General features: G+C 50.7%; 1 protein-coding gene across 1 annotated transcript in view; it reads right to left on the minus strand.

Moving 5' to 3' along the window:
- The window catches only part of ryr2a (ryanodine receptor 2a (cardiac)), a 1,117,859-nt gene that overhangs the window by 93,334 nt on the left and 999,430 nt on the right, over positions 1-25,095 (minus strand). The window contains exons 88-91 of the mRNA XM_072511661.1: positions 19,425-20,731; positions 11,935-12,002; positions 8,816-8,963; positions 1,406-1,492 (exon numbers count right to left, since the gene is read on the minus strand). Coding sequence (XP_072367762.1) covers positions 1,406-1,492; positions 8,816-8,963; positions 11,935-12,002; positions 19,425-20,731 — 1,610 coding nt within the window. The remainder of the gene's footprint in view (positions 1-1,405; positions 1,493-8,815; positions 8,964-11,934; positions 12,003-19,424; positions 20,732-25,095) is intronic.

Genomic DNA, 25,095 nt, shown 5'->3' on the forward strand with positions numbered 1-25,095 from the left:
GGCATTTCATTTGGTGGTTTGAAGTTTGTCTCTTGGCTCAGCCAACAGTGATTGACCAGGTAGTCCAAACCCTACCTAATCCCATATCACAGCTGCAGACAATACTCGAGACATATAACTGCATGAATTTGATAGCTTCATTGATTTCTCTATTGACTAGTTTGAATTTGTTAATAACGTTAGAAAGGTATCCAAACACTTCAGCGATTACTAAAGAAAGAATCTGCATTTACGTAGTGTCTTTCTCATCCTCAGGATTTCCCAAAGCATGTTCCAGCCAATGAGGCAATGTTGTAATGTAAGTAAACATAGAAGTTAATGCACAAACAGCAAGGTTCCATAAACAACATTGAGATAAATAGCCCCCACAAAGAATTTGGCTATGTTGGTTGAGGTATAAATGTAGGCCGGGACACTGAAGGAATTCCTCTGGTCTTCTTTGAATTGTACCAGGGGATTTTTAAAACCAACTGAGAGGGTAGATCAGCCTTTTGGTTGAACATCTCATCCAAAGGAGACACATCTGATGGTATGGTACACCATCAGCACTGATAGTCCATTCATGATTATGCACTAAAGTCCCAAGTAACTCTGTTAATATATAATATATCAGGATTTTAGCACCTGGAGTCATGCGGCCACTGGTCCAAGAGAGCAGCGAATTGTCTGGATCCCCACCGCATGAAAGGCTGAAGATTTTAAACTCCCAGACCTCATCCACATAGGCACCACCAGATTTACACCAAATTCCGCAATCGTAGCTGGCACACAGGTGGGAGTGAGCTTTTGAGCAACAGGAGGCTGCCACTGGAACAGGAGGAAGTTGTTGGAAAGAATATCGGAAAGGCATCATGGTCAGGAGAGGGGGAGGGAAGTCCTCACTGGGGGCGGCCCAAAGCATTGTTGTGGTATCCTGAGGAGCTCTCCTGTTCCTCCTGGCCCGTAATGAGAGAAAAAAAACATTTAACTTTCAGGTCCTATTCCGGACCCAGATCCTTGTCACCAGATTGGTCTAGCAGGGGATCCAGTTCGGAAACCCAAATTGCAAGTGGGCCTTAATGATCGGAGCCCAATTTGCCTATTTAAGGCAGGTCCACCGGGGTTCTCACACGGTTCTGCTGGAAGGGGGGGATTGGAAATCGGCCCGTTGCATTGCTGACAAATTTAAACTGAATTAAGAAATGTCAATAGTCTCTTTGACTCTGATAAGAATGGAGGATGAATTATCTGTACCGTTGCATCATTTATGTCAGTGAAAAATATGCTTCACAGTAAGAAAAATAGTCAAGGTGACTATTCTGTCCACTCTGGACAATAAGAAGCTGCCGTCTGGCGCAGTGCCTATGGCTGGATTTCATCACCCGCACATCCCTGAAAGAATTATGCAAGAATACAAACCTCTTACCTTATAGAAGAGGAGAATGAAGTTAATTGCAAAGGCTACAAACAGTGCCAGCATCCTCATGTTGTAGAAGTTGCGTGCAAAGTAATTCTGCAAAGAGAAGAACAAATGTGTTGTGGAATATTTTAATACAAACAAAATTTTAATCAATAAATTTCTAAAGACAGTGAATGTACCTTAAAACTTGATGTAACCAATGTATGCCTTCAAATGTTCTGAATTAAGTAGAATCTTAAAGAAAAACTTAAAGAAACACGAAAGATGGTTGGGTGCCCAACAATCCAGTGAGAGCCCAGAAAGTCCAATATTTAGTCCATGGTCTGTACTTGAATCTGTGCTCTCAGCAGGACCTGTAGTCAGGGCCCAGCAACCCTGGCTAGATTTGGACACCTCCTTTGAATGTTGTGCAAGGTTTGAATCAGACTGTCATGTTCCCTGCACAGAGAAATGGCAATAGCCATTCAGTCCCTCAAACCTGTTCTGTTATTCAATTAGACATCTGTACCCCAATAAGATTTACCTGCCTTTGCTCGATTTTCCTTGATATACCTTCGCTTAACAATCGCCTATCGATCTCAATGTAATTTAAAGTTTCAATTGACCCAGGAATGATGGCTAATAGAGAGTGATGCACTATCAATTACGATGAGACGAGAGTAGTGAGTAATCGAGGCTTTATTAAGCAGAGATGTGTTGCCTCCTACAGCTGCTGCCGAAATGGCTGCAGCTCGGTGAGCACACTCATTTATACTCCGCCTACTGGGCGGAGCCAGCAGGCAGGGATCTACCCCTGTACATGTAGTACAGGAGCCTTACCGTATTACTTCTCATATGTGCAATATATACAAACAGTGGTGACTACCACATTCACCCCCTGTTAAAAAAGAGTCCAGCGGTGGTGGTGGGAAAACTATTTACATGTATGTGAGCATTTTTAAAGTGTACAGTTAGGAAAAGTTCACAGATTTAGCCGGTCGGGTGCCTTGATTCTCCGTTGTGAGCGCCGCAGTCCCGGTGGCGATGCAGGCCCGGCTTGGTCGCCGGTAACTCCGGGAGCATGTAGTCCTCATCTTCATCCCTGGGTGGAACCAATGGGAGGAGGGATCGTCCTGGAGCGGGGGCTGTGGTGAGGTGCGCTGGGGGGAGGATGGGTGGTGCCGGGGCAGTTGGGGGGGGCGGGGGACCCAGCTGGTGCCAGGTCCCTGAGGGAGACTGTGTCTTGGCGGCCGTCGGGGTACGCCACGTAGGCGTACGGTGTGTTCGGATGGAGTAGCTGTACCCTGTCGACCAACGAGTCTGCCTTGTGGAGCTGCACGTGCTTGGGGAGGAAACGGGTCCTGGAGCTGCCAGCCACGTTGGGAGCGAAACCCCAGAGGTGGACTTCCTAGGCAAGGCAAGGAGACGTTCATGGGGGGTTGCATTAGTCGCAGTGCAAAGTAGTGATCGGATGGAGTGGAGGGCGTCAGGGAGGACCTCTTGCCAGCGGGAGACCGGGAGATTTTTAGACCGTAGGGCCAGCAGGACGGCCTTCCAGACCTCGCCCCTGCCCCTTTCCCCGGGGATTGTAGCCGATCGTCCTGCTCGAGGCAATGCCCTTGCTGTGCAGGAATTGACGCAGCTCATCACTCATAAAGGAGGATCCCCGGTCGCTGTGGACGTAAGCGGGGAAACCGAACAGAGTGAAGATGCTATTGAGGGCTTTGATGACTGTGGCGGACGTCATATCGGGCCATGGAATAGCGAATGGGAATCTGGAGTATTCATCGACCACGTTAAGGAAGTACGTGTTTCGGTCGAAGGAGGGGAGGGGCCCTTTGAAGCTGAGGCATTCAAAGGGACGGGAAGCCTTCACCAGGTGCGCTCGATCTGGCTGGTAGAAGTGCAGTTTGCACTCCGCGCAGACCTGGCAGTCTTTGGTGACCGCCTTGACTTCCGCAATGGAGTAGGGGAGGTTGCGAGCCTTTATGAAGCGAAAGAAGCGGGTGACCCCTGGGTGGCAGAGACCATCGTGTAGGGCCCGGAGTCGGTCCACTTGTGCGCTGGCACATGTACCTCGGGATAGGGCATCGGGGAGCTCGTTGAGCTTACTGGGGCGCTACAAAATCTCGTAATTGTAGGTGGAGAGCTCGATCCTCCACCTCAAGATTTTATCATTTTTGAACTTGCCCCGCTGTGTGTTACTGAACATGAAGGCAACCGACCATTGGTCAGTGAGGAGAGTGAATCTCCTGCCGGCCAGGTAATGCCTCCAATGCCGTACAGCTTCAACGATGGCTTGGGGCTCCTTTTTGACGGAGGTGTGCTGAATTTCGGAGGCATGGAGGGTGCGTGAAAAGAATGCCACGGGTCTGCCTGCCTGGTTGAGGGTGGCGGCAAGAGCGACGTCTGATGCCTCGCTCTCGACTTGAAAGGGGAGCGTCTCGTCAACTGCGTGTATTGCTGCCTTGGCGATGTCGTCCTTGATACGGTTGAAGGCCTGGTGAGCCTCGGCCGTCAGGGGAAAACTGTGGAGTGAATGAGTGGGCAGGTCTTGTCTGCATAGTTTAGACCCACTGGACATAGTATGAGAAGAACCCCAGGCATCGTTTGAGGGCCTTGGGGCAGTGGGGGAGGGGCAGTTCCATGAGAGGGCACATGCGGTTGGGGTCGGGGTCGGGCCCTAGAACTCCATTTTGCACCACATAGCCAAGGATGACTAAGCGGTTGGTGCTGAACACGCACTTCTCCTTGTTATACATTAGGTTTAGGAGTTTGGCGGTGTGGAGAAATTTGAAAAGGTTAGCGTCGTGGTCCTGCTGGTCGTGGCCGCAGATGGTGATGTTATCCAGTTACGGCAAGGTGGCCCGCAGTCCGTACCGGTCAACCATTCGGTCCATCTCCTGTTGGAAGTCTGAGACCCCATTAGTGACGTCGAAGGGAACCGTAAGGAAGTGATAGAGGCGGCCATCTGTTTTTGAATGCAGTGTATGGGCGGTCTGCCTTGCGGATAGGGAGCTGGTGGTAGGCAGATTTCAGGACCACTGTAGAGAAGACCCAGTACTGTGCAATCTGATTGACCATATCAGATATGCGTGGGAGGGGGTACGCGTCAAGCTGCGTGTACCGATTGATGGTCTGACTGTAGTCAATGACCATCCTGTGCTTCTCCCCAGTCTTTACAACTCCCACTTGGGCGCTCCAGGGGCTGTTGCTGGCCTTGATGATGCCTTCCCGCAGTAACCGCTGGACCTCCGACCTGATGAAGGTCCGGTCCTGGGCACTGTACCGTCTGCTCCTGGTGGCGACAGGTTTGCAATCCGGGGTGAGGTTCGCAAACAGAGAAGGCGGGTCGACCTTAAGGGTCGTCAGGCCGCATACAGTAAGGAGTGGTAGGGGTCCGCCGAATTTCAGAGTTAGACTTTGGAGGTTGCACTGGAAGTCCAGGCCGAGTAGCAAGGCAGCGCAGAGGTTGGGGAGGACGTAGAGCCGGAAGTTGCTGAACTCTACGCCCTGGACGGTGAGGGTGGCGGTGCAGTACCCCCGGATCTCCACGGAGTGGGATCCGGAGGCCAGGGAGATTCGTTGGGTAATGGGGTGTACCGCGAGGCAGCAGCGCCTTACCGTATCGGGGTGGATTAAGCTCTCCGTGCTCCCGGAGTCGAGAAGGCAAGGTGTCTTGTGGCCATCGACTTTCACCGTCTTTGTCGCTGTTGTGAGGTTGTGTGGCCGGGACTGGTCGAGCGTGATGGAGGCGAGCTGCGGCTGGTACTGGTGGGCCCCGGGCTGGTCGGCGGCGGGTGCGGGCGATGAGTGGCCCGATGAGGTGCCCGACGAGCAGGGGTCCTGAGGCGCCATCCAAAATGGCGCCGAAGATGGCGGCGCCCACAGTGCGCACGTGGCGGGCGGCGTTAAAGATGGCGGCGCCCACGGGCCGCACAAGGTCTGATGGGGGGGAAGATGGCGGCACCCACGGGCCGCACGTGGGTTGCGGGGGTGAAAATGGCGGCGCCCACGGGTCGCACGTGTGGGGTGCAGGAACAATGGGACTGGTTACAGCGGCGATCGACCGGGCCTGGCACACTGCAGCGAAATGTCCTTTCTTCCCACAGGCCTTGCAGATTGTACTGCTGGGGGTGCTTTGGCTGCCCGCAGAAATAGCACTTGGGCCCCCGGGGTTCGCTGGCTGCCGCGCGGCGCAGGCTTGGGGTTGGCTGGGGGCGGTCGCTGGTGGGTCCACGATGTCCAGGAGGGGGGTCGCCGTGCGGTCAGGGGCGTACGCTTGTACATTATGGGAGGCTACCGTTAGCGAGGTCGCGAGTTTCTTGATTGCCACGAGGTCGAGCGTACCCCCTTCTAAGAGGCGCTGGCCGAAACCGCTTGGCAATCGCAGTTCCTCGCCAGGGTGTGCAGGGCACGCCAGAAATCTTCCAATGACTCACCGGGGAGTTTTTGCCGTGTGGACAGGTGCCTGGCATAGAGTTTGTTGATCGGCCGTGTGTACTTCTCTTTCAGAAGCGCCATGGCCTCAGTGTAGTTGGGCGCGTCCAGGATAAGGGGAAAGATATCGAAGCTCAACTGTGTGTACAGGATCTGTAGTTTCTGTGCCTCTGAGGGTTGTTCTGTCACTGATCCGATGGAGGCTTCAAAGCAAGCTAGCCAGTGGTCGAAGGCCGACGTGGCGTTGTTTGGTAAGGGTGCAGCTGCAGGCGATCTGGCTTGATGCGTAGGTCCATCGCTGTAAAATCTCTGCTTAATAAATTGATGCACTATCAATTACGACGAGACAAGAGTAAAGAGTAATCGAGGCTTTATTAAGCAGAGATGTGTTGCCTCCTACAGCTGCTGCCGAAATGGCTGCAGCTCGGTGAGCACACACATTTATACTCCGCCTACTGGGCGGAGCCAGCAGGCAGGGATCTACTCCCGTACCTATAGTACAGCTCATATGTGCAATATATACAAACAGTGGTGACTACCAGAGAGGTTCTTGGACTAAAAATGGAAAGGCAGGGTGATAACATTCATTATATTGATGATATACAGTTCAGGCACAGGAAGGGCCGATAGCTCCAGCTCCTTATACATTCTGCCTGATTTCATTTTCTATTTGCTTCATTGAAAAAAGAAAATGGCTGGAGGGTAGATAGCATATATAACCATGAGGATTTTCCTTTTCTCTCAAACTGAAAATTGCTGCCCACTTCTCATTGCTCAACCTCTTACAATAACCAGAATTCTATGGAGCCTCTGGGAGCACGCTGGGTGGTATCGGGGATGGGAAATCAGGTGGTAGAAAGATTGGGTAATTTGCCCATCACCCTTCCACTGTTGCTGATATTTTACCAGCAGCAAGGTAGGTGGTGGAAGGTCACTATGTCCTGAAGCCAATCAGGCCCTTAAGTGGTCTACTAAGGGCCGCTAGAGGGCCTCAATCTGCTGCCACTGGCATTTTATCAGTGCTGGATGGGCAAGGATTGTCCCGAGTTTGAAAGCCAAACAATCCCTCCTCACCTGCCAGACAAAGCCTGGTGTGTCCGACCCCACGTGCCCAAGTTTTGGGACCTCCTCCATCATTGCTGTTCCTGCCTTATTGCAGTCCAAACAGTCATCACTGTTCCCAGAGGTGCTGATGGGGCTGAAGAACTGTCAGCTCTCTGATTGGCTCTTGAGGGGCAAGACATTGTTCCTGAATGGAAATGACCTGCGGCTTGAAAGATTATGTTGGGATTCCCATTACCGGCCGACATGGGGTCGCCCTCGACTTTCCGACCGGTGGGGGGTGGGGGGGGTGACTCACGTCTTACGTCGATGTAAACCCATGACATGATTGTCACCCCCCACTCCCCCGTCAGTTATGTTGTACGTCGGGAACATCATTTGCACTCATTAACATATCATTATCATGCCCCTACTCCTGAATCATCCCCCTCACCACCGCCCCTGTCAGGAGATCCATTCTGCATGACAGCAAAATGATGTGAAACCTGATTGGTCTCCCAAAGGGTGCACCTGGTGAGCAGACCGCCCAGTGGAGCTCAGGAGAGTGCATCGCTCAGGGGGTAGAGGGTCATGCCCGGGCACTGCCTAGGCACCACCTGGGCATGACAATGCCAGGGTCAGTGCCGAGGTGAGGAATGCAGGGGGACATCCCTGGGTGAACTCCTTTGCGCTGGGGGCCCAATCCTCAAGAGACTAAGGGGGCGATTCTCCGAGCCCCGCGCCGGACCGGAGGATCGCCGCAACCGCGCCACGATGCCCCGACACCGGCGCGCGATTTTCCGAGGTGCGGAGAATCGCCGCCATTTGCACTGGCGCGTTTGGCGCGGCGCCAACCGTGGGCTGCTGGAATCGGCAGGGCTGCTGATTCTCCGGCCTGGATGGGCCGAGCGGCCGCGCGGATACGACAGAGTCCCGCCGGCGCCGTTCACCCCTGGTCGCTGCCGGTGGGAACTCTGCGGGAACGGTCGGGGGGGGCGGCCTGTGGGGGAGGGGGGGTCGGTTCCTTCACCGGGGGGGCATCCGATGGGGTCTGGCCCACGATCGGGGACCAACGATTGGCGGGCCGGCCTCTCCCCCCCTCCGGGCCTACTTTCTGACGCGCCGGCCTCTGAACACCGACTCCATGCTGAGTCGGGGCCGGCGCGCTAAAGAAGTGCCCCGCGCATGCGCAGGTTGCCGTGAACCGCTCCAGCACCGTGCTGACCCCCTATGGGGGCCAGAATCGGTCGTACCAGGGCCCAGTTCGCGCCGTCGTGAAACGCGACGGCGTTCACGACGGCGCGAACGCTTGGGCTCCATATCGGAGAATTGGCAACAAAGTTTCTCACGGGGCGGGTGAATCAGTGGCCGTCCGCCAGAGATGCATCATGCGACCCACCCCTTGATATTTTTTCCTATGTGCCGAACGATACAGCACAGAAAGCTGTTGTTGCTGTCAGTGGCTTCAATGCCGCTTTTCCCACCTGCTATCGGCCTTTGCCGATTTTGAGGAAAATCTGTCCCCGGCCTTTCTTTCAGAAACTCTGAAACAAATGGACACCCATAAATCAAAGTTATTTTCTTACCAAAATGACACGTTTGACACTGTTTAAAAAGAGTAGAAAGCAATATCCCCTCATGTTAGTAACCATGCTTTGCAAAACACTTCATTCTCTGGTCACAAGTACACAGTGAAATAATATAAACACTTTTCAGGTGTGCAGCGAATAGCTGAATTTCCATCAGCATTGAAGACTAATTTCTGTCCTATCTATTACTTTGACGGAAATTGCCAGATCGTTGAAATAGCAGAATTCGACTAGCATGCCATATCTACAGTGTGAAATTGTGGGCAGTATATAAAATATACAGGTAGACAATGATTTTGAAATGATTAAATTCAGATATTGAACTGGTGGAGGAATGCAATGATCTACACTGACATACTGCACTCACAAGTAGCTTCTGGTGATATGCTGTGATTTTCTTCCAGAAGGCAGATTCCTGGACTTCCGGTTCTTCAGCTTTCTGCGTATGTCGCTGTCTCCTTCTTCGTCGAGACTTCTTTTCTGTATTTTTTTCCTCTTTTTCTCCATCTTCTCCGCTGTAATCCAGTGGGAAAATTGTTACTGAACAGGTGAAGTCACAAGATTCAATAAGCCAAAATAAAAACTCTCCAGTGTTACATGTGGGACGCAAATTGTTTAGAATTGCTCACTGGCCGATTTTCCTGTGACTTTATCCAGGGGGAGCTAAGACCAAGGGCAAACTGCTCCTTTCTGAGGATTGGCTCCCATGCCGGTGGTAGAGATGCTGCGGATATGCCATATCTTCCAGCCCTGACTGGGCCGGTTTAGCACAGTGGGCTAAACAGCTGCTGTGCAATGCAGAACAATGCCAGCAGCGCGGGTTCAATTCCCGTACCGGCCTCCCCGAACAGGCGCCGGAATGTGGCGACTCGGGGCTTTTCACAGTAACTTAATTGAAGCCTACTTGTGACAATAAGCAATTATTATTATTATTAATTATGCACCCGGGGGTTTTGTGCCATATTCCGTGGCGGGACAGGTCTGACGGTGCATAGTCTGCCGTCCTGTCCGGGCGCCATATCAAAAAGGCACCAAATATTGCTGACCCACTTTTAGACTCTGTCTATATATATGTTTCTGGAATTCACCTCTTCACTCACCTGAGGAAGGAGCAGTGCTTCGATAGCTAGTGATTTGAAAGAAACCGGTTGGACTTTAGCCTGGGGTTGTGTAAGACTTCTTACTGGACCCACTTTTGAATAAGGACCTCCTGAAAAAGATGGATTTCTGGGAATCCTCTGAGGCTGGAAGATGGACATCATCTATGACAGTGAATCTGGAAGAACCACCTGTACAGGCCTATCCTAACCCCTGATGAGGTCATGGGAGAATTCCACCTCAGGAGTTGTTTTCAAGTGAAGTAAGATTTGAGACAAGGGATACTTGGACCCCGTGGGTGAACATATAATGTAGTCACTGGCTTGAATATTCTATTTTACATCATACCTTTAACGTAATATCATATAGTAAAACCCAGAGCAGTTTGGAAAGTAGAGAGAGGTAGCGGTAGGTGGGTCAAAGGTGTTTATTTGCTCTGCAAGTTGATATCCGGCTGGATTCTCAAGTAACCCGGCCGCGTGATTCTCAGCGGCGTGCCATTCGCTGGCAATGGGATTCTCTCTTCTCGCCGCTTGCCAATGGGATTTCCCACTGAAGCTACCACATGCCACCAGGAAACCTGGGGTCCAAGGGGGAAAATAGGGCGCTATTCTCCCCCCCCCACACGCCGGGATAGCCCCGACCCCCTCGCGCGATTCTCCCAACCCTGGAAACCAGCGGCGCGCGATTCGCACCGGGCCCGCTCGGAGAACCGGCGAGCAGCGATTCTCCGTCCGGATGGCCGCTACGACATGAAAGGTTCCCGCCGCCGCCGTCCACCCCTGGTCGCTGCCGGCGGGAACTCTGCGGGAACGCTGGGGGGGCGGCCTGTGGGGGGGGGGGGGGGGGGGGGGGGGGGGGCTCCTTCACTGGGGTGGCCTCCGATGGGGTCTGGCCCGCGATCGGGGCCCACCGATCGGCGGGCCGGCCTCTCCCCCCCCAGGCCTACCTCCTTCCGTGCACGGCCCCAGAACACCGGCTCCATGTTGGTAAGGGGCCGGCGTGCGTAAGGCGTTCCCCGCGCATGCGCAGGATTGGGCTGCCCCAACTGCACATGCGTGGGTTGGCGCGGCGTGAACAGCTCCAGCGGCATGCTAGCTCACTGTGGGGGCCATAATAGGTCGTGTCCGTGCCCTGTTTGCGCCGTCGTGAAACGCTAGAGCGAACACTTGGCCTCAATATCGGAGAATCGCCCCCATAGTCCCGACAACCAGAGAATTCCGGCCGATAATGCAGGAGAGGAAAAACTACAATATTAACCTTCTTCCACAGGCATGCGGGTGCAATTGCAATTTGGCAAGTTAACATTGGCAGTGTCCATTGGAAACATAGACAGAAGAATTAATATGAAGCCAACAGAAATCTAGATTGAATCATTCATTTATACGGGGTTTCTATCCTTACGTGGCAGCAATACAATTGCTGGGGGAGAGAAAAAAATCAGCCCAACAGAAAGTGTGGATGTGAGCATGTTGAATGAACACCGTTGTGATGCCGAGCACCACCCCACTCCCCCATCCATATGAACAGCCCATTGAGATTCACATCAAGAAAACATGTAAACACAAACTCTCCAGCACCTCTGGAGCTCCCCCATGTTCTGTTGATTCAAGACTGAAGCGAGGGTGGGAAAAAGTGTCAAATTTTGCCAACTGCATGTGTGCCAATTATATCAAGGGAACCATTGGACTAGAAAGGAAAAAACAAAAGACATAAATGTTATATAACGCCTTCCACAGACACAGGACCTCCAAAAGCACTTAATAGCCAGTTAAGTGCTTTTTCAAGTGTAGTCTCTGTTGTAATGTAGCAAATCTGGCAGACTGTTCGTACACAGCAAGCTCCCACAATCGGGCATGTGATAATGACCAGATAATCTGATTTTGTGATGTTGATTGAAATATTGGCCAGGACAAGAGGAAGAAATAACCCTTCTCTTCTTGAAAATAGGGCCTTCTGATCATTTATATCCACCTGACAGGGCCTCAGTTTAACGTTCCATCTGAAAGACAGCACCTCGGGCAGCACAATGCGGCACCCTCTCTCTCTCTCTACTGCAATGGAGTGCAGCCATTGTTGCATTCACTGACTGCTACATAAAAGAGAAAAGTTCTCCCATTTCAGTTTCTTCAATTCATCATCAACCATTCAAACAAAATGGGGTACGTCTTCACCCTCACTACCTGGGCAGTAATTAGGCAGTGCAGAATGAAAATTGGACAGTTTCCAATAATGGGAGACCTTTTCTCCGGATTACTGCCCGAGCAATTCCAATGAAAATTTACCCCAACGTCCCTTCGGGGTGTAATTTCATTTGATGAAAATTTCGTCCTCACTTCCTCAAAAGAAATCAACACTCAGAGCATTCGGATTAATCAAAGCACTCACTCAGCTTTTTCTGATTCAGCTTTCTCATCTTCTTTCTCATCCGTATCATCATCTTCCGTTTTCTCCTCCTAGGAATACATTTGTGAGTAAAACGGTTCAAGTATTACAGGCTTGTTGTTTTTTCTTGTTAATTCACGTTTGCGGAAAGTTTTAATCCCAGGACTATTTTAATATCAAGATGAACAACCAAAGGAGAAACATTTAAGTGGATGTAAACAATGGAATTGATCAGATGGTGAGTTAAGAGCATGACTGAGGTAGAGGGGTACAATGATATAGGGCGGGATTCTCCGATTGCCGACGCCAAAATGACATTTGGCGATTCGCCGGAGAATCCCTTTTGATGCCGAAATTGGGGGTGGTGCCTGTTTTCGGATGCTCCACCCCCTCCAAAACAGTGTCATGATAAGTATGCCGCACGCAGTTGGGATGGCCTCAGGAGGTCATCTGAAGGCCATCCCCCTGATGGGCCAACTTTCCCAACGGGAAAGTGGTCTGAAGTTTCGTCAACCTCGCATGGCGGCTGCGGACTGTGTCCAGTGCTTCCACAGTCTGGGGGGGGTGGGGGAGCCACTCCGCTAGCCAGGGGGGCTTTGGCAGGGGCTGGGGGGACTGGTGGGGGGTGGCGAGGGGGTTTACCAGGGGGCAATATTTGGCAGGCCAGGTCTGCGCGCGGCTGGCACCATGTTGTATGTCGCGACCGCTGCAGGTCGCTGCTGCGCGCATGCTTGGCCATGGACCCGGCAATTCTCCATCCGTATCTGCAAGGAAAGCCTGGGGTTTTACATGGCCCGGTTGCTAGCCCCCCACCGGGCGAAGCATTGGTGCGGGGGGGTGCAGCCGACTTTTTGGTCGTAATACTAGACACATGCTCGGGACATACCCTCAAAATCGGAGAATCTAGCCTAAATCTAACCGGGAGAGATCCAGTTGGAAGTGGGTAGTTGATGAATTGGAACATTGAGCAAGAAAAAAATCAGTACAGGTCTGTGTAATTCTGAATATATGTTCTCCGTTGAGTCCACCCGCTACCGCTGCTAGCAAGAATGGAGAATTTGGCACTCAGCCAAATCTCCAATTCACTGCAGCGACACCGGAGGATCCCACTGCCGTGAACGGCTGGAGAATTCCGCCCAGAGAATCTGGAAGCCAATACACATAAAGCATGGCCAGTGACAGAATGGCACAGATAATTGCATGGATTATTTTGAAAAATATCCCAATGTGCTTGATGCTTTTGATCTGACTAAGTAATGCCAGTGAGGCATAAGTTTAGTTTCCACATAAACTCAATCAAGTGGAATGAAATAAGACATTATGATGATTTATTACAAAAGGTATTGGGCATGATTCAACAGGAACATTTCGAAGTGTCATTTTGGGCGCGTTTGGCAGGATGTTTCCCGATGGCCCCGTTGGCGAGATTGTGGCCTGTATTCAACGGTACTTAGTGCCCAAATTGAGCCCCGACAAGCGCCTCACCATTATTGGCTGTCACGCCGTCTGATTTGCCTAACTTGTGCCTCAGCATCTCGCCGCTAACAAGAGAAAGTTGCTTTTAAACGGTCCCTCACCACTCACTCCCACTCAACACACAAGCATGACAGCGCGGACCTGCTCTTCGCTTTGGGGATGCCAACCAGGCCAGGCTTCTCGCTGCTGCAGATGAGATGCAGGATACCCTGTACCCCAGAAGGGGTCGGAGGACCAGCAGCAGGGTCAGCAATGCCTCCTGGGAGGCATTGGCAGCGGCTGTCAGTTCGGGGAGCAGGACCTGGAAAACCGAGCTGCAAGCGTAAGTTATCACCTTTCTCCTGGAATAAGTTCCACCTTCCATCCCTCAAATTCCCAAAGCGCCCCCCCCCCCCCCCCCGCAGAGATCACTGGCTGACAACTCGCACCCTCACCACATCCGATCCTCATGCTTGTTCCTCAGAACCCACTGGCACCCACTAGGAAGATCCCCTCATGTCCAGGTGCAGTGTCCATACATGCCACTTGCTATAGACACCCCCTTGTCCATTAAGCATGTGGCTCACAATGCCCTCTTTTGTCCCCACAGGGGAAGATGCCCAGGGAAAGGGCCAAGACTGTGGGCGGAAGAGTTCCAGAGATCTGAGTCCTTAACCCCTCTGAGGAACAGGCCTTGGAGATCACGGGGTTGACCAAGGAGAGAGCATCATGAACAGCGAGGCTGGCCTGCACCACAGAGGTGAGGAACCACTGCCCCTTCACTCCTTCTCAAGTGAGGAGGTCATGTCAGGCAAAATGATCCTTCCCTCTCACTGACCACATGTCCATTGTCTCGCAGGATTTCCATCTGATGATGCCGGGCCATCCGGAGTCATTTTCCCCACTGCCACCCAAGAAACCAACTCGGAGGAGAGCTCCGAGGAGAATGCCATTGATGCATCACAGTTATCTCCCCCAACTTCTACCAGCGCAGACACACACTCCTGGGTGGGCGACGTTAATGGACAGGCTTCTGGGGCACAATCTGTTCAGCACGATACAGTTACACCTGAGATGGAGGCAGATCATCCAAAGGGGACAGCTGTCAGAGGTTTGGTCAGCTCGGTCCCAGTCAGATGCCGAGCCTCTGGACAAGATTCTCCCAGGGCTGATGCAGTTGATAGGCCAGAGCCATGACATTCAGCAGGGGATGTCAGGTACATTCTAGTGTCTGCATAGTCGATTGGAGGAGTCCCAAAGGCTTTGGTTGCAGGAGATGTTGCCGACCATATGTGGCACCGAGGCCAACACTGCTCGGATGGCGATCACAGCGGAAAACCTGAAGCACGACATTCGCGTCTTGAATCGTGGTGTTCAAGACATGGCTCAGTCTGCGACAACCATGGTTGAGGGCCTTGGCATCATGTCCTAGTCGCTGAGGGACAGGTCCCAGATGCAGATGGACATTGCCGAGGCACTGCAGAGCATGTCCCAGTCGCTGAGGGACATGTCCCAGATCCAGGTGGGCACTGCAGAGCGTAGCCCAGTCACTGAGGAGCATCGCTCAGGGCGCCAACACAATGGTGCAGATAATGGGGAACCACCAGGACTGGCAGAGCCAGATGACGCAGAGGCCTCTGTAGCTCACTGCAGCTACCCTCTCCGTCCCATGGAGACCCAGCGCCCTGTGGGCACCGTCAGGACGGAGGAGGTACTGGAGGTCAACCCGGGGCCTGCCACAAGGAGACGACGGTGGACTCCAGTTCTTCCAAATCGCCCTCTTCTGACACTAGCTCACCTCAAGGCTAGTGGCAGAACAGGATGACACAGTTAAGTCAGCTGTGGCCGTCCGGCTCCAGGCCATCCAGAGAAAGTCCGCCAAGGGCATCAAAAGCCACAGGGCACGGTAAGCAGCAGGCTGCCTCCATCTCTGATGTGCATCCTGGGGACACACCTAGATGTAGCAGTAGACCACGAAAGATAAAGAAGATTGAGGGGCACCAATTGGACACTGGTGGGAGGAGGTCACTATCTGCAGCTAGGGTGAATGGAATTGTCAAATGTTTATTGTTAAAACATGTTACACATGATACATGTGAAGCCTCTGGCATATTAATCTTCACAGCGGGCCTGCCTGTACCCCATTCCTGTTACCCTCTGCTCCCCCGCCCCCTGCGCCCCCGGAAACAGTGGTCCAAGATCAAACGCCCCCCCATCCAGACCCCGTCCACAGGATGGGTGAGTGCGCTGTAAGCAGAAAGACAAGAGTCAGACTTTTGCAGAAACTGAGAAGCACCAGAACTTTCCTCACAGCGAGATATCATCACTCCCCTGCCTTATAAATTGCCTCCGGACCCATGCCACCACCTGTCCTCCATTCTCCAGGCTCTCCTCTGAGTCTTCCCTGGACTTGTCCTCCAACCCCTCCTGGTCCGCCTCCTCCTCCTCTTCAGACGAAGCCGCATGTTCGTCCTCCAGCATTTGGTTCGCTGGCGTGCCAGGTTATAGAGGGCACTGAAGACTACCACAAAGTGGGACACCCTCTGGGGGGTGTACTGCAGGGCACCACCAGAGCGGTCCAGGCATCGGAAATGCATTTTGAGCAGTCCGATGCACCGCTCAATTACAGCACGGGTGGCAGCATGGGCCTCATTATATTGGGTGTCCGCCTCGGTCTCAGGCCTCCACACCAGCATCAACAGCCAGGACCTCAGCGGGTACCCCTTGTCTCCCAAGAGCCAACCCATCATCTGGGATGGTCCGCACAGATGCTGGAGTCTCCGAGTGCCCCAGTATGTACTGCACGCTCCCTGGGTAGCGGCCACATATGTGCATGATATGGAGGTGGTATTCGCACAGAATCTCAACGTTCAGGGAGTGGAACCCCTTCCTGTTAATAAAGGGGGCTCCATGATGCCATGGCATGCGGAAGATGACATGCGTGCCATCTATTGCATCCTGGACCTGGGGCATCTAGGCAATGTTGGGGAATCCTGCAGCCCGGGCATCTTGGTGGGCCTGGTCCAGCTCAAAGGTGGTGTGGTTGGATGCCCAAGCATACAGGGCATCCATGACCTCCTGTATGCACCTGGGGGCTGCAGTTTGAGAAATGCCACACAGGTGCCCGCTCGAGCCCTGGAATGAGCTGGTAGCATATAGGTTCAGGCTGTGGTGACCTTCATGGCCACCGGGAACAGGTGCTCTCCTCCTCCATGGGCTGCCAAGTCTGCAAGGGTGCGTCACGCGTGCCGCAATGTCTCTTTGTTGAGATGGATGCCTCCTGCGGCACATGCTGTCTGTGATCTCATCGAAAGACCAACGATGCCTGTACACCTTGTGCTGTAGCTGGCCTCCCTCTCTGGGTTCCTCCTCGGCCTGATGAGCAGCTGGGTCTTCAGAGTACATGGCGGCTCCCTGCACATGGGGTGCCGCCTCCAACCTGTGTCATCGCTGCTGCCGCCTTCTCGGGCTCCTGTCCGCCTGGGCTGCCACCAGCAAAGCGAGGGCAGCCGCTGCGAGACCGACACTATCATCCATTTTGATATCTGTCAGGAAGTGGACAAGGTGAGAGACAAACAATCAGTCAGGGCTTCCATCCAGGGACCCTCAAATCACACAATCGCCCCGCACCCACCATGACTGTCCTGCCTTCTCTCAGAGTGCCATTCAGCGAGCCAGTTGTGCTGGCAAACCATGCTCTGCCCACTCACCCCCGGCCACATCAGGAGCCCTGGGACCCCAGACGTCTGCCGGGAACATTAGGGAGACCATGCTCCGGTGCCCTCCCCTGATCCACACACTTACCCTTTGACTGCAAGAGGATCCCCAGTGCTGAAGGTCTGCGTGTTTGATTGTTGGTAACTGCCTCTATGGTGCTGACACTCCTAGAGTTCAGACAGTATTCAGGCTTCAAAATTTCCTTGAGATCTATGCACTAATCATCTACTAAGGCATGTCACGTGTACCCTGGAGTAGGCACTTGAGAGTTGAGAATATTTTGTTTATTACACAATCAACAGTAACAAAAATTCGAAAATCAACGGCGTAACATTCCACATATCGCACTTACCATTAAACAACGAGGAAACGTCACTGTTCCATATTCACACAAACACTCAATATCACCCTTCGCAGGTTCCTCGACAGAAACAGAGGATAAGCCTGAGAATGTGTTTTCACGTCCAGAGCTTTGCTGTAGAAATGATCTGTCCGTCAATGCATTACTTGTTACCAGTTCCATGTATCAGTGCCATTCTCCATCCAGGAGCCATAGCTGTGCGGGCCCTCCCACATGGTCCAATCTCACCGGGACCAAATCCTGGCATCCACATACTCCACTGGCATTCAAGGTGCAGCTGAAAATCCTTGACGTCCAGCGTGTTTAATTGATGTGCCAATTAAATGCAGCACTCATCACAACAGCAAAAAAAGCATCAGCAATCTGTGAAAGCATTTCATCAACGACATTAGCAGGTGGCCCATTTGGATCAATGCTGCGCATCAGGCCCCGCAGCGTCTTCGTGTTTCAAACCGGATTGTCTTCTGGACTCATACATTCCCCCTGAACCCGGTGTTCCAGGACCCAAATATCTTAGACAAAATTGTCCTTCTTTCCAGCTACAGAAAAGGAGAGAAACAGCAGCAGCAGCCTCCAGGCATCTGCAGCCACCAGCAGGAGCAAGCTGCAAACACAACCTGCAGCTGTGCAGTGCTCTCACAACTAGCAAGGCCAATTCACCATTTGCAATAATTTGCTGCTCACAGTCAAAGGGAGTGAAATTGACCTTTAGCTTTGAAGGCACAGCAAGGCTCTGTCCTCGAAGTGTTTGGTGGGATATACAGGTTGCAGCTTGGCCCTGTTATGGGCCTCCACAATAATTAAAGATGGTTTGAAGGCCTCACAGACACAAAGTTCCTCACCCCACCCCTAGCCCAGGGGCGACTCCCTACCTGGAACGCTTCAGCCCTCCTACCAAGCCCAACCCCCCCTGAGGGGGTTCCCCCCTCCCACCCCCACCCGAGCACTGGGCCATCTGAGCTGCATGCCAGAAAATGGAAATGGCAACTTACCTCCTCACTTCCTCTCAGAAGCCATCACGTTTTCAGAAAGGAGTACTAAATGACGCCCGCGTGATTTCTCGCTGGCGAGTCGGGTAAATCCCGGGAGGACGCCGCATTCGATTTTAATCTCGCTAATGAGAACGAAATGAATGCAAATGAGGGTTAATGATAGTCTCGCCACCTTTGGGCGAAAGCCGGAACTCGCCATCGGCAGCCGGGTGAATTGCAAACCCGTTCGCGCTCAGCGCAAATCTCGCTTTTGCCCTTTTGTGCTATTTTCCTGGCTTGCCCAGATCGGTGTCGGGCACAGCACGATGGTTGAATTGCACCCATTATCTTTAATTTGATGATAGTTACAGCCAGTTAGTATAAAGAAATCTTTTAATTAATGTCACTGATAAACTATGAAAATTTAAGTTAAAAAAAAAACATTTTTTCACATGAATATATATGGGTCAATTCATAACTCCCACCCTTCCAGCAGAGAGTCACATTCAAAACGAGTGCACTAGGTTGGAGAAAGGCGATTATAGGGAAAAATATTTCAGATGGCCAGGTATCTGCCGTGCCAATGATAAAAGTCAGTGGGGAATGCATTGCCATTCCTAACGACAGCCCCACAGACATTTCATGTTCTGGGAGCCCAAGCCAACATGTCAGGTTTCCCCCAGTCCATCCCAGACCTGCTGCCGCTGGTCTAAAAATTGCGGATGGATGGGAAGTGGTCCTTAAGTGGCCATTAATTGGATAGAACACCCACAAGACTTTGTGCATGCTAGCCCGCTAGCGGGCATCCGTGGAATTCTGCCCGTAACATTACAGGTCACACTCTGATTCATTTCACTTTGAACGTGGCTACTCTATAAGGAGAATATGAAACCAAATTTATCTAATGGACTGCAGGCAAGGAAGCAACAAAAACTATGCAAAAAGTCTTTGACAACTACCGTGAGAGGAAGGCCAACGTTATGCTTCACCTGATGGCTGCTTTCAAGTTCTGGAAGTGGAACAGCGAGACAAGGTGGACTTATTAGGTCACTCATGCCAGCATTTGGATTATGTGGTATTAGCTTGTATTGGCCTCCCTCACGTCGTAGGTCTAATCCAAAGATATCAGAAAGGAAGTCACTCTCCTCAGTGATAGCTGTTAGATCAGTCAAGTCTTCAGAAGGCAGGGTTGATTGTGCTACTTTCCCCTCTCCTTCTCCAACTTCACCTCGTACCTCGTCATGCGTTGGATCTGGCATGTTGGCTAAAAGTTCTGTCACTTTAATCTTCTTGGCTCCCTCAACAAGGCTTCCACCCAAGACAGTGCTATACATGATGCGGAAGAATCCACGGAAAACACTAAGTACGAAATGGGAGAACCCAATCAACAAACTCCAGTAGAAAGCAAACAACGTCATAACCATGTCCTTCACTGTCATTTTTTTCATTTTTCTCATCTGCTTTTTGAGGCTTTTAGTTGTGAGCAACTTCATGAGGATCATCACATTATACCTGAGAGCCATTAAGGCAGATCTAATTGTTGTCATGGAGAAAAAGTTCATTTTTGGATCTTCTTCCTCCATTTTACCCTTTTGAGTTTCCTCTTTACTCACAGACCTCTCAGTGGAATCTGACTCTGAGATTTGCGCGGCTAACTGCATTTCGAAGATAGTGTCTTCACAGAAATTCACAAATAGTTCCATCTTTTCTTTCTCTCCTCCTTCGTTTACAACATCAAAGATGAATTGCCTCTTGGACTCCTTTACTTGCGGCTTCTCCCACTGTGTCCTGCTGGACTCACTGATCTCAAAGTATACCCTCTCAATCCGCTTGGCACTTCCCATAATCTCAATGCGGCCGAGAAATGGTTGAAAATAGTTGAGAACGCTTTCTGCCAATTCGAGAAAGGTCTGCAGCCGGGTATCATGGGGCATGTGCTCTGACAGGTTGGTGAGGAGAACCGCAACGTTGAAACCAATGTCCTTTGCGGGCTCATGAAACCTTTCGACAAACTCTTCGTAATCCAGCATTTCGTTCTCATCTGTCTCTGCACAAGAGAGCAGGAATTCAGTTTCTGACTGCGTGTAATGCTTATGGCTCTCCATGGCCTTCTGGAAGTCTCTCTTGGAGATCAGACCTTTGCTATCGGGATCATATTCTTTGAATGCGTCAGATGAGGTTAGGTTCTTCAGCTTAAGGAACATGTCAAAGAATTTGAGAATCATTTCCACGTTGTTTGAAGACTCCACCAACATGTCCACCATCTGCTTACCAATAGTTCCATTGACGACATTGCCTGAGGTAAGTAATTCATATAATGTTATATTATGTTCATTATCCATCCTTTTTTAAATCAAACTTCTTTCACATATAAATTAAGTAAGCGTTTGCTTTGCTTTGTATTGCATGATTTAATTGATTTGATTTAATGAAACTTTGTCCTTCTGTCGCAGTGCATTGTACTTTACAAACCAAAGGCTTGATTTCAACCTTCCAGTAGTGTGAAATGAAATAGTGTGAGGTTAAAACAGAGGCATCTTACTTCCCTCCAGAAGGATGCTGCACTCATGCCCACTTCATTTGGATCCGCATTTGAGGGCCTTGCCATTCAGCAGAGGTTATACAAAGGTACAGATCCCAGGATGCCATTCAGACCTTGGCACCAATACAAGCCTCACCAGTGGAACTAGCTGCCAGAGATGAATGTACCCAGAAGAAAGTCTAGAAGTTAATTTTGTTTTAATTTCATTATGGTCTTGGGGAATGAAATGAGAAAGACTACACCTCTACGCCCACAAGAAAACCTTTTGGCTTCTCCTTTCTCGAAAATTACACTTTTGGCAGATTTGTCAACTGCCAACCCAGCCCCAATCTCCCTTTCCTCCTCAAGGCTGTTCAAAATGTCATCATCAATCAACTCTATGCCCAATTCTCAGATAATGTACTACTTCAAATCTTACAAGCCAGGTTCCACTGTTCTGACAGCACCAAAACAGTTGTAACCAAAGTCATGAATGATATCCTCTGTCATTGTGACCATCTTTTCAATCTTCTCCTGTCTGTGGCATGCAACATAGCTGGAGAAATTTCCTCCCAACTGCTTTCTATCATGGTTCTGCCCCTGCATGGTTCCAGTCTACCAATCTAAACCTTGCCACAACTTTTCCAATAATAATGCATTGTGATATTTAAGATCCCCTAGGACTACATCCTTCACCTCCTCATTACATTCATCTCCATGCACCTGATTTCTAAACACTGGCCAATACTAAATAGGGGAAATGGGTATCTTGCTCTATGACTGGAGTGCCAGCGAGAGCACTGCATTGCCTCTTTTCAGGAAGGCCTGTCATAGTAAGTACCAATTAAGCCTGTAACTGGATGGAGGAGGACTTTCCCCAGTGTCAAGAGCCAAGAGCCCTGGGGCAGAAGAGAGCTGCTGGTCTCTGATTGGCTTTGCTCAGCAGCTCCACTGGGGACTTGGGGCTGTTTACAGCTTCTAATATCACGCTCACCTGAGGATGATGGTCACTGGGGTGTGGTGGGGGGCAGGGGGCGCAGAGTGGGGGTCACAGGAGAGGGGTGTTTACAGCAAGAGCAGTGACTCTCAGTATATCATCTCTTCTCAAGACTGGGTCCCTCGACCAGGCACTGAGCACGTTTGACCAAAGGAACTCCCAGGGAGACGTCAACCAACCCCGACAGGGTTCGTTTGTCGTGCCCCTCGCATGTCGACTCCCCCACCTGTAGCTGGGTGAACACCAGTGGAATGGAATGAGACCCTTAATTGGCATTAATTAGCTATGACATGCCCAAACCAATGGTGGGGCAGGAGGGCCATTCCCCATCCTTCCCGCCATGGACTTAATCAGGGCAGTGGTGGGAAGGTGGCAAGGTTTCAACCTGCCAACTTACCGCCTGATTAAGTGTCCCCTCTGCCATTAAACTCATCATGGGAAAGTGCATTAAATTCTGCCCACTGTGTCAGTTACCATATGTATGCCAATCATACACTGCGCCTTTACATCTCATTTCATCACCCTCTCTTTATTGGAGGCATTATTGGAGGCTAAAACATATTGTTCACAGACTGAGCATCCTATTTGACCCTGAGCCAAGTTTCAGCCTCCGTAATCTCTATACCGCTTGAGATACTCATTTCTGCCTTCTGCGTGCTTGCCTCTTATCCTGCAGACTCATTTGGGTAAAGTTCTGCTATTCGGCTCAAACTCACCCATTACCCCAGCCGTCACTGATCCAAACTGATTTCCCGCCCCTCAACAACTTGAATGTCAAATTCCCTTCTTCATTTTTAAACTGCATCAGGGTCTCGCTACCTCCTCTCTCCACAAGCTCCTCCAGACCACCTGTGCACAAGATCCTTTTGACTCTCACCTTTTGGTCATCCACCCATCCTTCACTCCCAACGTCAATAACAAAGCCTTCCAGCTCGACTCTCCTAGTTCCTTGCCCACTCCACCTTACCCCCTTTTAATAATCTCCTCAAAAACATCTCTCCAACCAAGCTTCCACCTTCTACCCAATTCTATCCTCCTCTCAGAATCTATTCTTTCCGGGTTCCATTTTCATACACTTAACTATCATGCACCTTGAAATGGTTTTAATGTTAAAAATGCTATACATGTTTAAGTTGTCATTCATCAGCAGCTCTGGGCTGTTTTGACATATTACAATGCATCAAAGATTGTCCCTAATTGTTGGACTTGATTAGACAACTTTTCTAGCCTCTATTTAGCCAGGAGGTGGCCTTCAAAGCTGTGCAATGCAGCCAATTAAAATCCCGTTTCTAATCAAAACGTCTCCCACTTTCAAATTTAAAAAGTCATGTTTTGAAAACACAAATGTTCCGAGGGCTATGGGGAATGCGGTAGTTGTGGTATGCATGGTTTTCCGGAGGTGTTTGATAATGGCTTAGAAAAATTCAGGCATGTGGAACAATGTAGCAGAATGGGTAGAGACTTGGCTGATGGGAAAATTCGGGTTAGGGGCAGGGTCAAGGGAAATACCAATTCTGGGGTACCATAGATTTGAGCCAGTGGGATGAAAATGTTCGGCGATGGGAGGAGAAAGGATTTAGGACACTAAAAGATTTGTTTCTTGGGTGTCATTTTGCGGGATTGAAGGAACTGGGAGCGAAGTATGGGCTGGAGCAGGGGGAAATATTTAGATACATGCAGGTTCGAGACTTTGCCAGAAAGGAGGTACAGAGCTTCCCAGTAGAGCCGGCCTCCACATTGCTGGAGGAGGTGCTGACGACAGGGGGACTGGAGAAGGCGGTAGTTTCGGCTGTTTATGGGGCTATTTTGGAGGAGGAGAAGGCGCCGCTAGAAGGGATCAAGGCAAAGTGGGAGGAAGAGTTGGGAGAGGGTTTGGAGGAGGGGTTCTGGTGTGAGATGCTCTGGAGGGTGAACGCCTCCACTTTGTGTGCGAGATTGGGGCTGATACAGCTGAAGGTGGTGTATAGAGCAAGGGCGAGGTTGAGCCGGCTCTTTGAGGGGGTAGAAGATGTGTGTGAACGTTGCGGGGGAGGTCCCGCAAAGCACGTTCATATGTTTTGGTCCTGTCCAAAGCTGGAGGATTACTGCAAGGAGGTGTTTAGGGTAATCTCTAAAGTGGTGCAGGTGAAACTGGACCCGGGCCCTCGGGAGACCATATTCGGGGTGTCGGACCAGCCGGGGATTGGAAACAGGCACAGAGGCAGGTGTTGTAGCCTTCACCTCGTTGATCGCCCGAAGACGGATCCTGTTAGGGTGGAGTTCAACCTCTCCACCCTGTGCCCTGGCGTGGCAGGGGGACCTGCTGGAATTCTTAACGCTTGAAAAGGTCAAATTTGAACTGAGGGGAAGGGTGGAGAGGTTCTACAATTCATGGGCGTTATTCATTGTGCACTTTCGAGAATTGGATCACATCAAACATTAGGGGGGAGGGGGCTGGGAGGGTTGGGGGGAGGGGGGACAGTATGTGTTAATGGTGACTATGGGGATTCCTGATTCCTTTTTGTCATTTGTTTATGTCAACATGCGGGCTAATGTTTGGGGGTTTGGTGAGAGGATGGGATCGTTGTTATTGATATGGGGATTGACATTACATTCGTTACTGATTATTGCTTATTGTTACGTGTAAACTTGGGAGAAAATGTGAAAAAGGAGAATGAAATAAATATTTTTGAAAAAGAGTAAATGGATTTGCTTGGGTAGGAGAGGTTTTGGAAATTGTGTACCCCAGAGGCCAGAACAAAATCTGCTGGTGATATGGAAGAAGGAGTTTTATACAGTAAAGACGGCAACACATTTTGGAAAGACATACACAGATTGGCAGAATGGACAGTAAAGTGATCATTGCAATTTAATATGGATAATACAAGTTGGGAGGAAAAGCAAGGAATGGAAGTATATAGTTCATGTAAAGATAGAGAAGTAGAAGCACAGGAAACCCAGAGGTTTAAGCGCATCATTTCTTGAAAGTGCGGTTAGGTAAAGCCTCTTAAAAATGTCAATTGAATTTTGGGTTTTATCAATAGGTGACAAGTGTACATGAGTGACAAAGTAATGATAACTTTGGTCAAAACACTGGTTATCCAGAGTTAGACTATTGTATGCAGATTGGAGTGTCTCCAATCAGATTGAAAGTGCATTAAAG

The sequence above is a fragment of the Scyliorhinus torazame genome, chromosome 1 (genome assembly GCF_047496885.1).
Source record: "Scyliorhinus torazame isolate Kashiwa2021f chromosome 1, sScyTor2.1, whole genome shotgun sequence".
NCBI classification, from domain to species: Eukaryota; Metazoa; Chordata; class Chondrichthyes; order Carcharhiniformes; family Scyliorhinidae; genus Scyliorhinus; species Scyliorhinus torazame.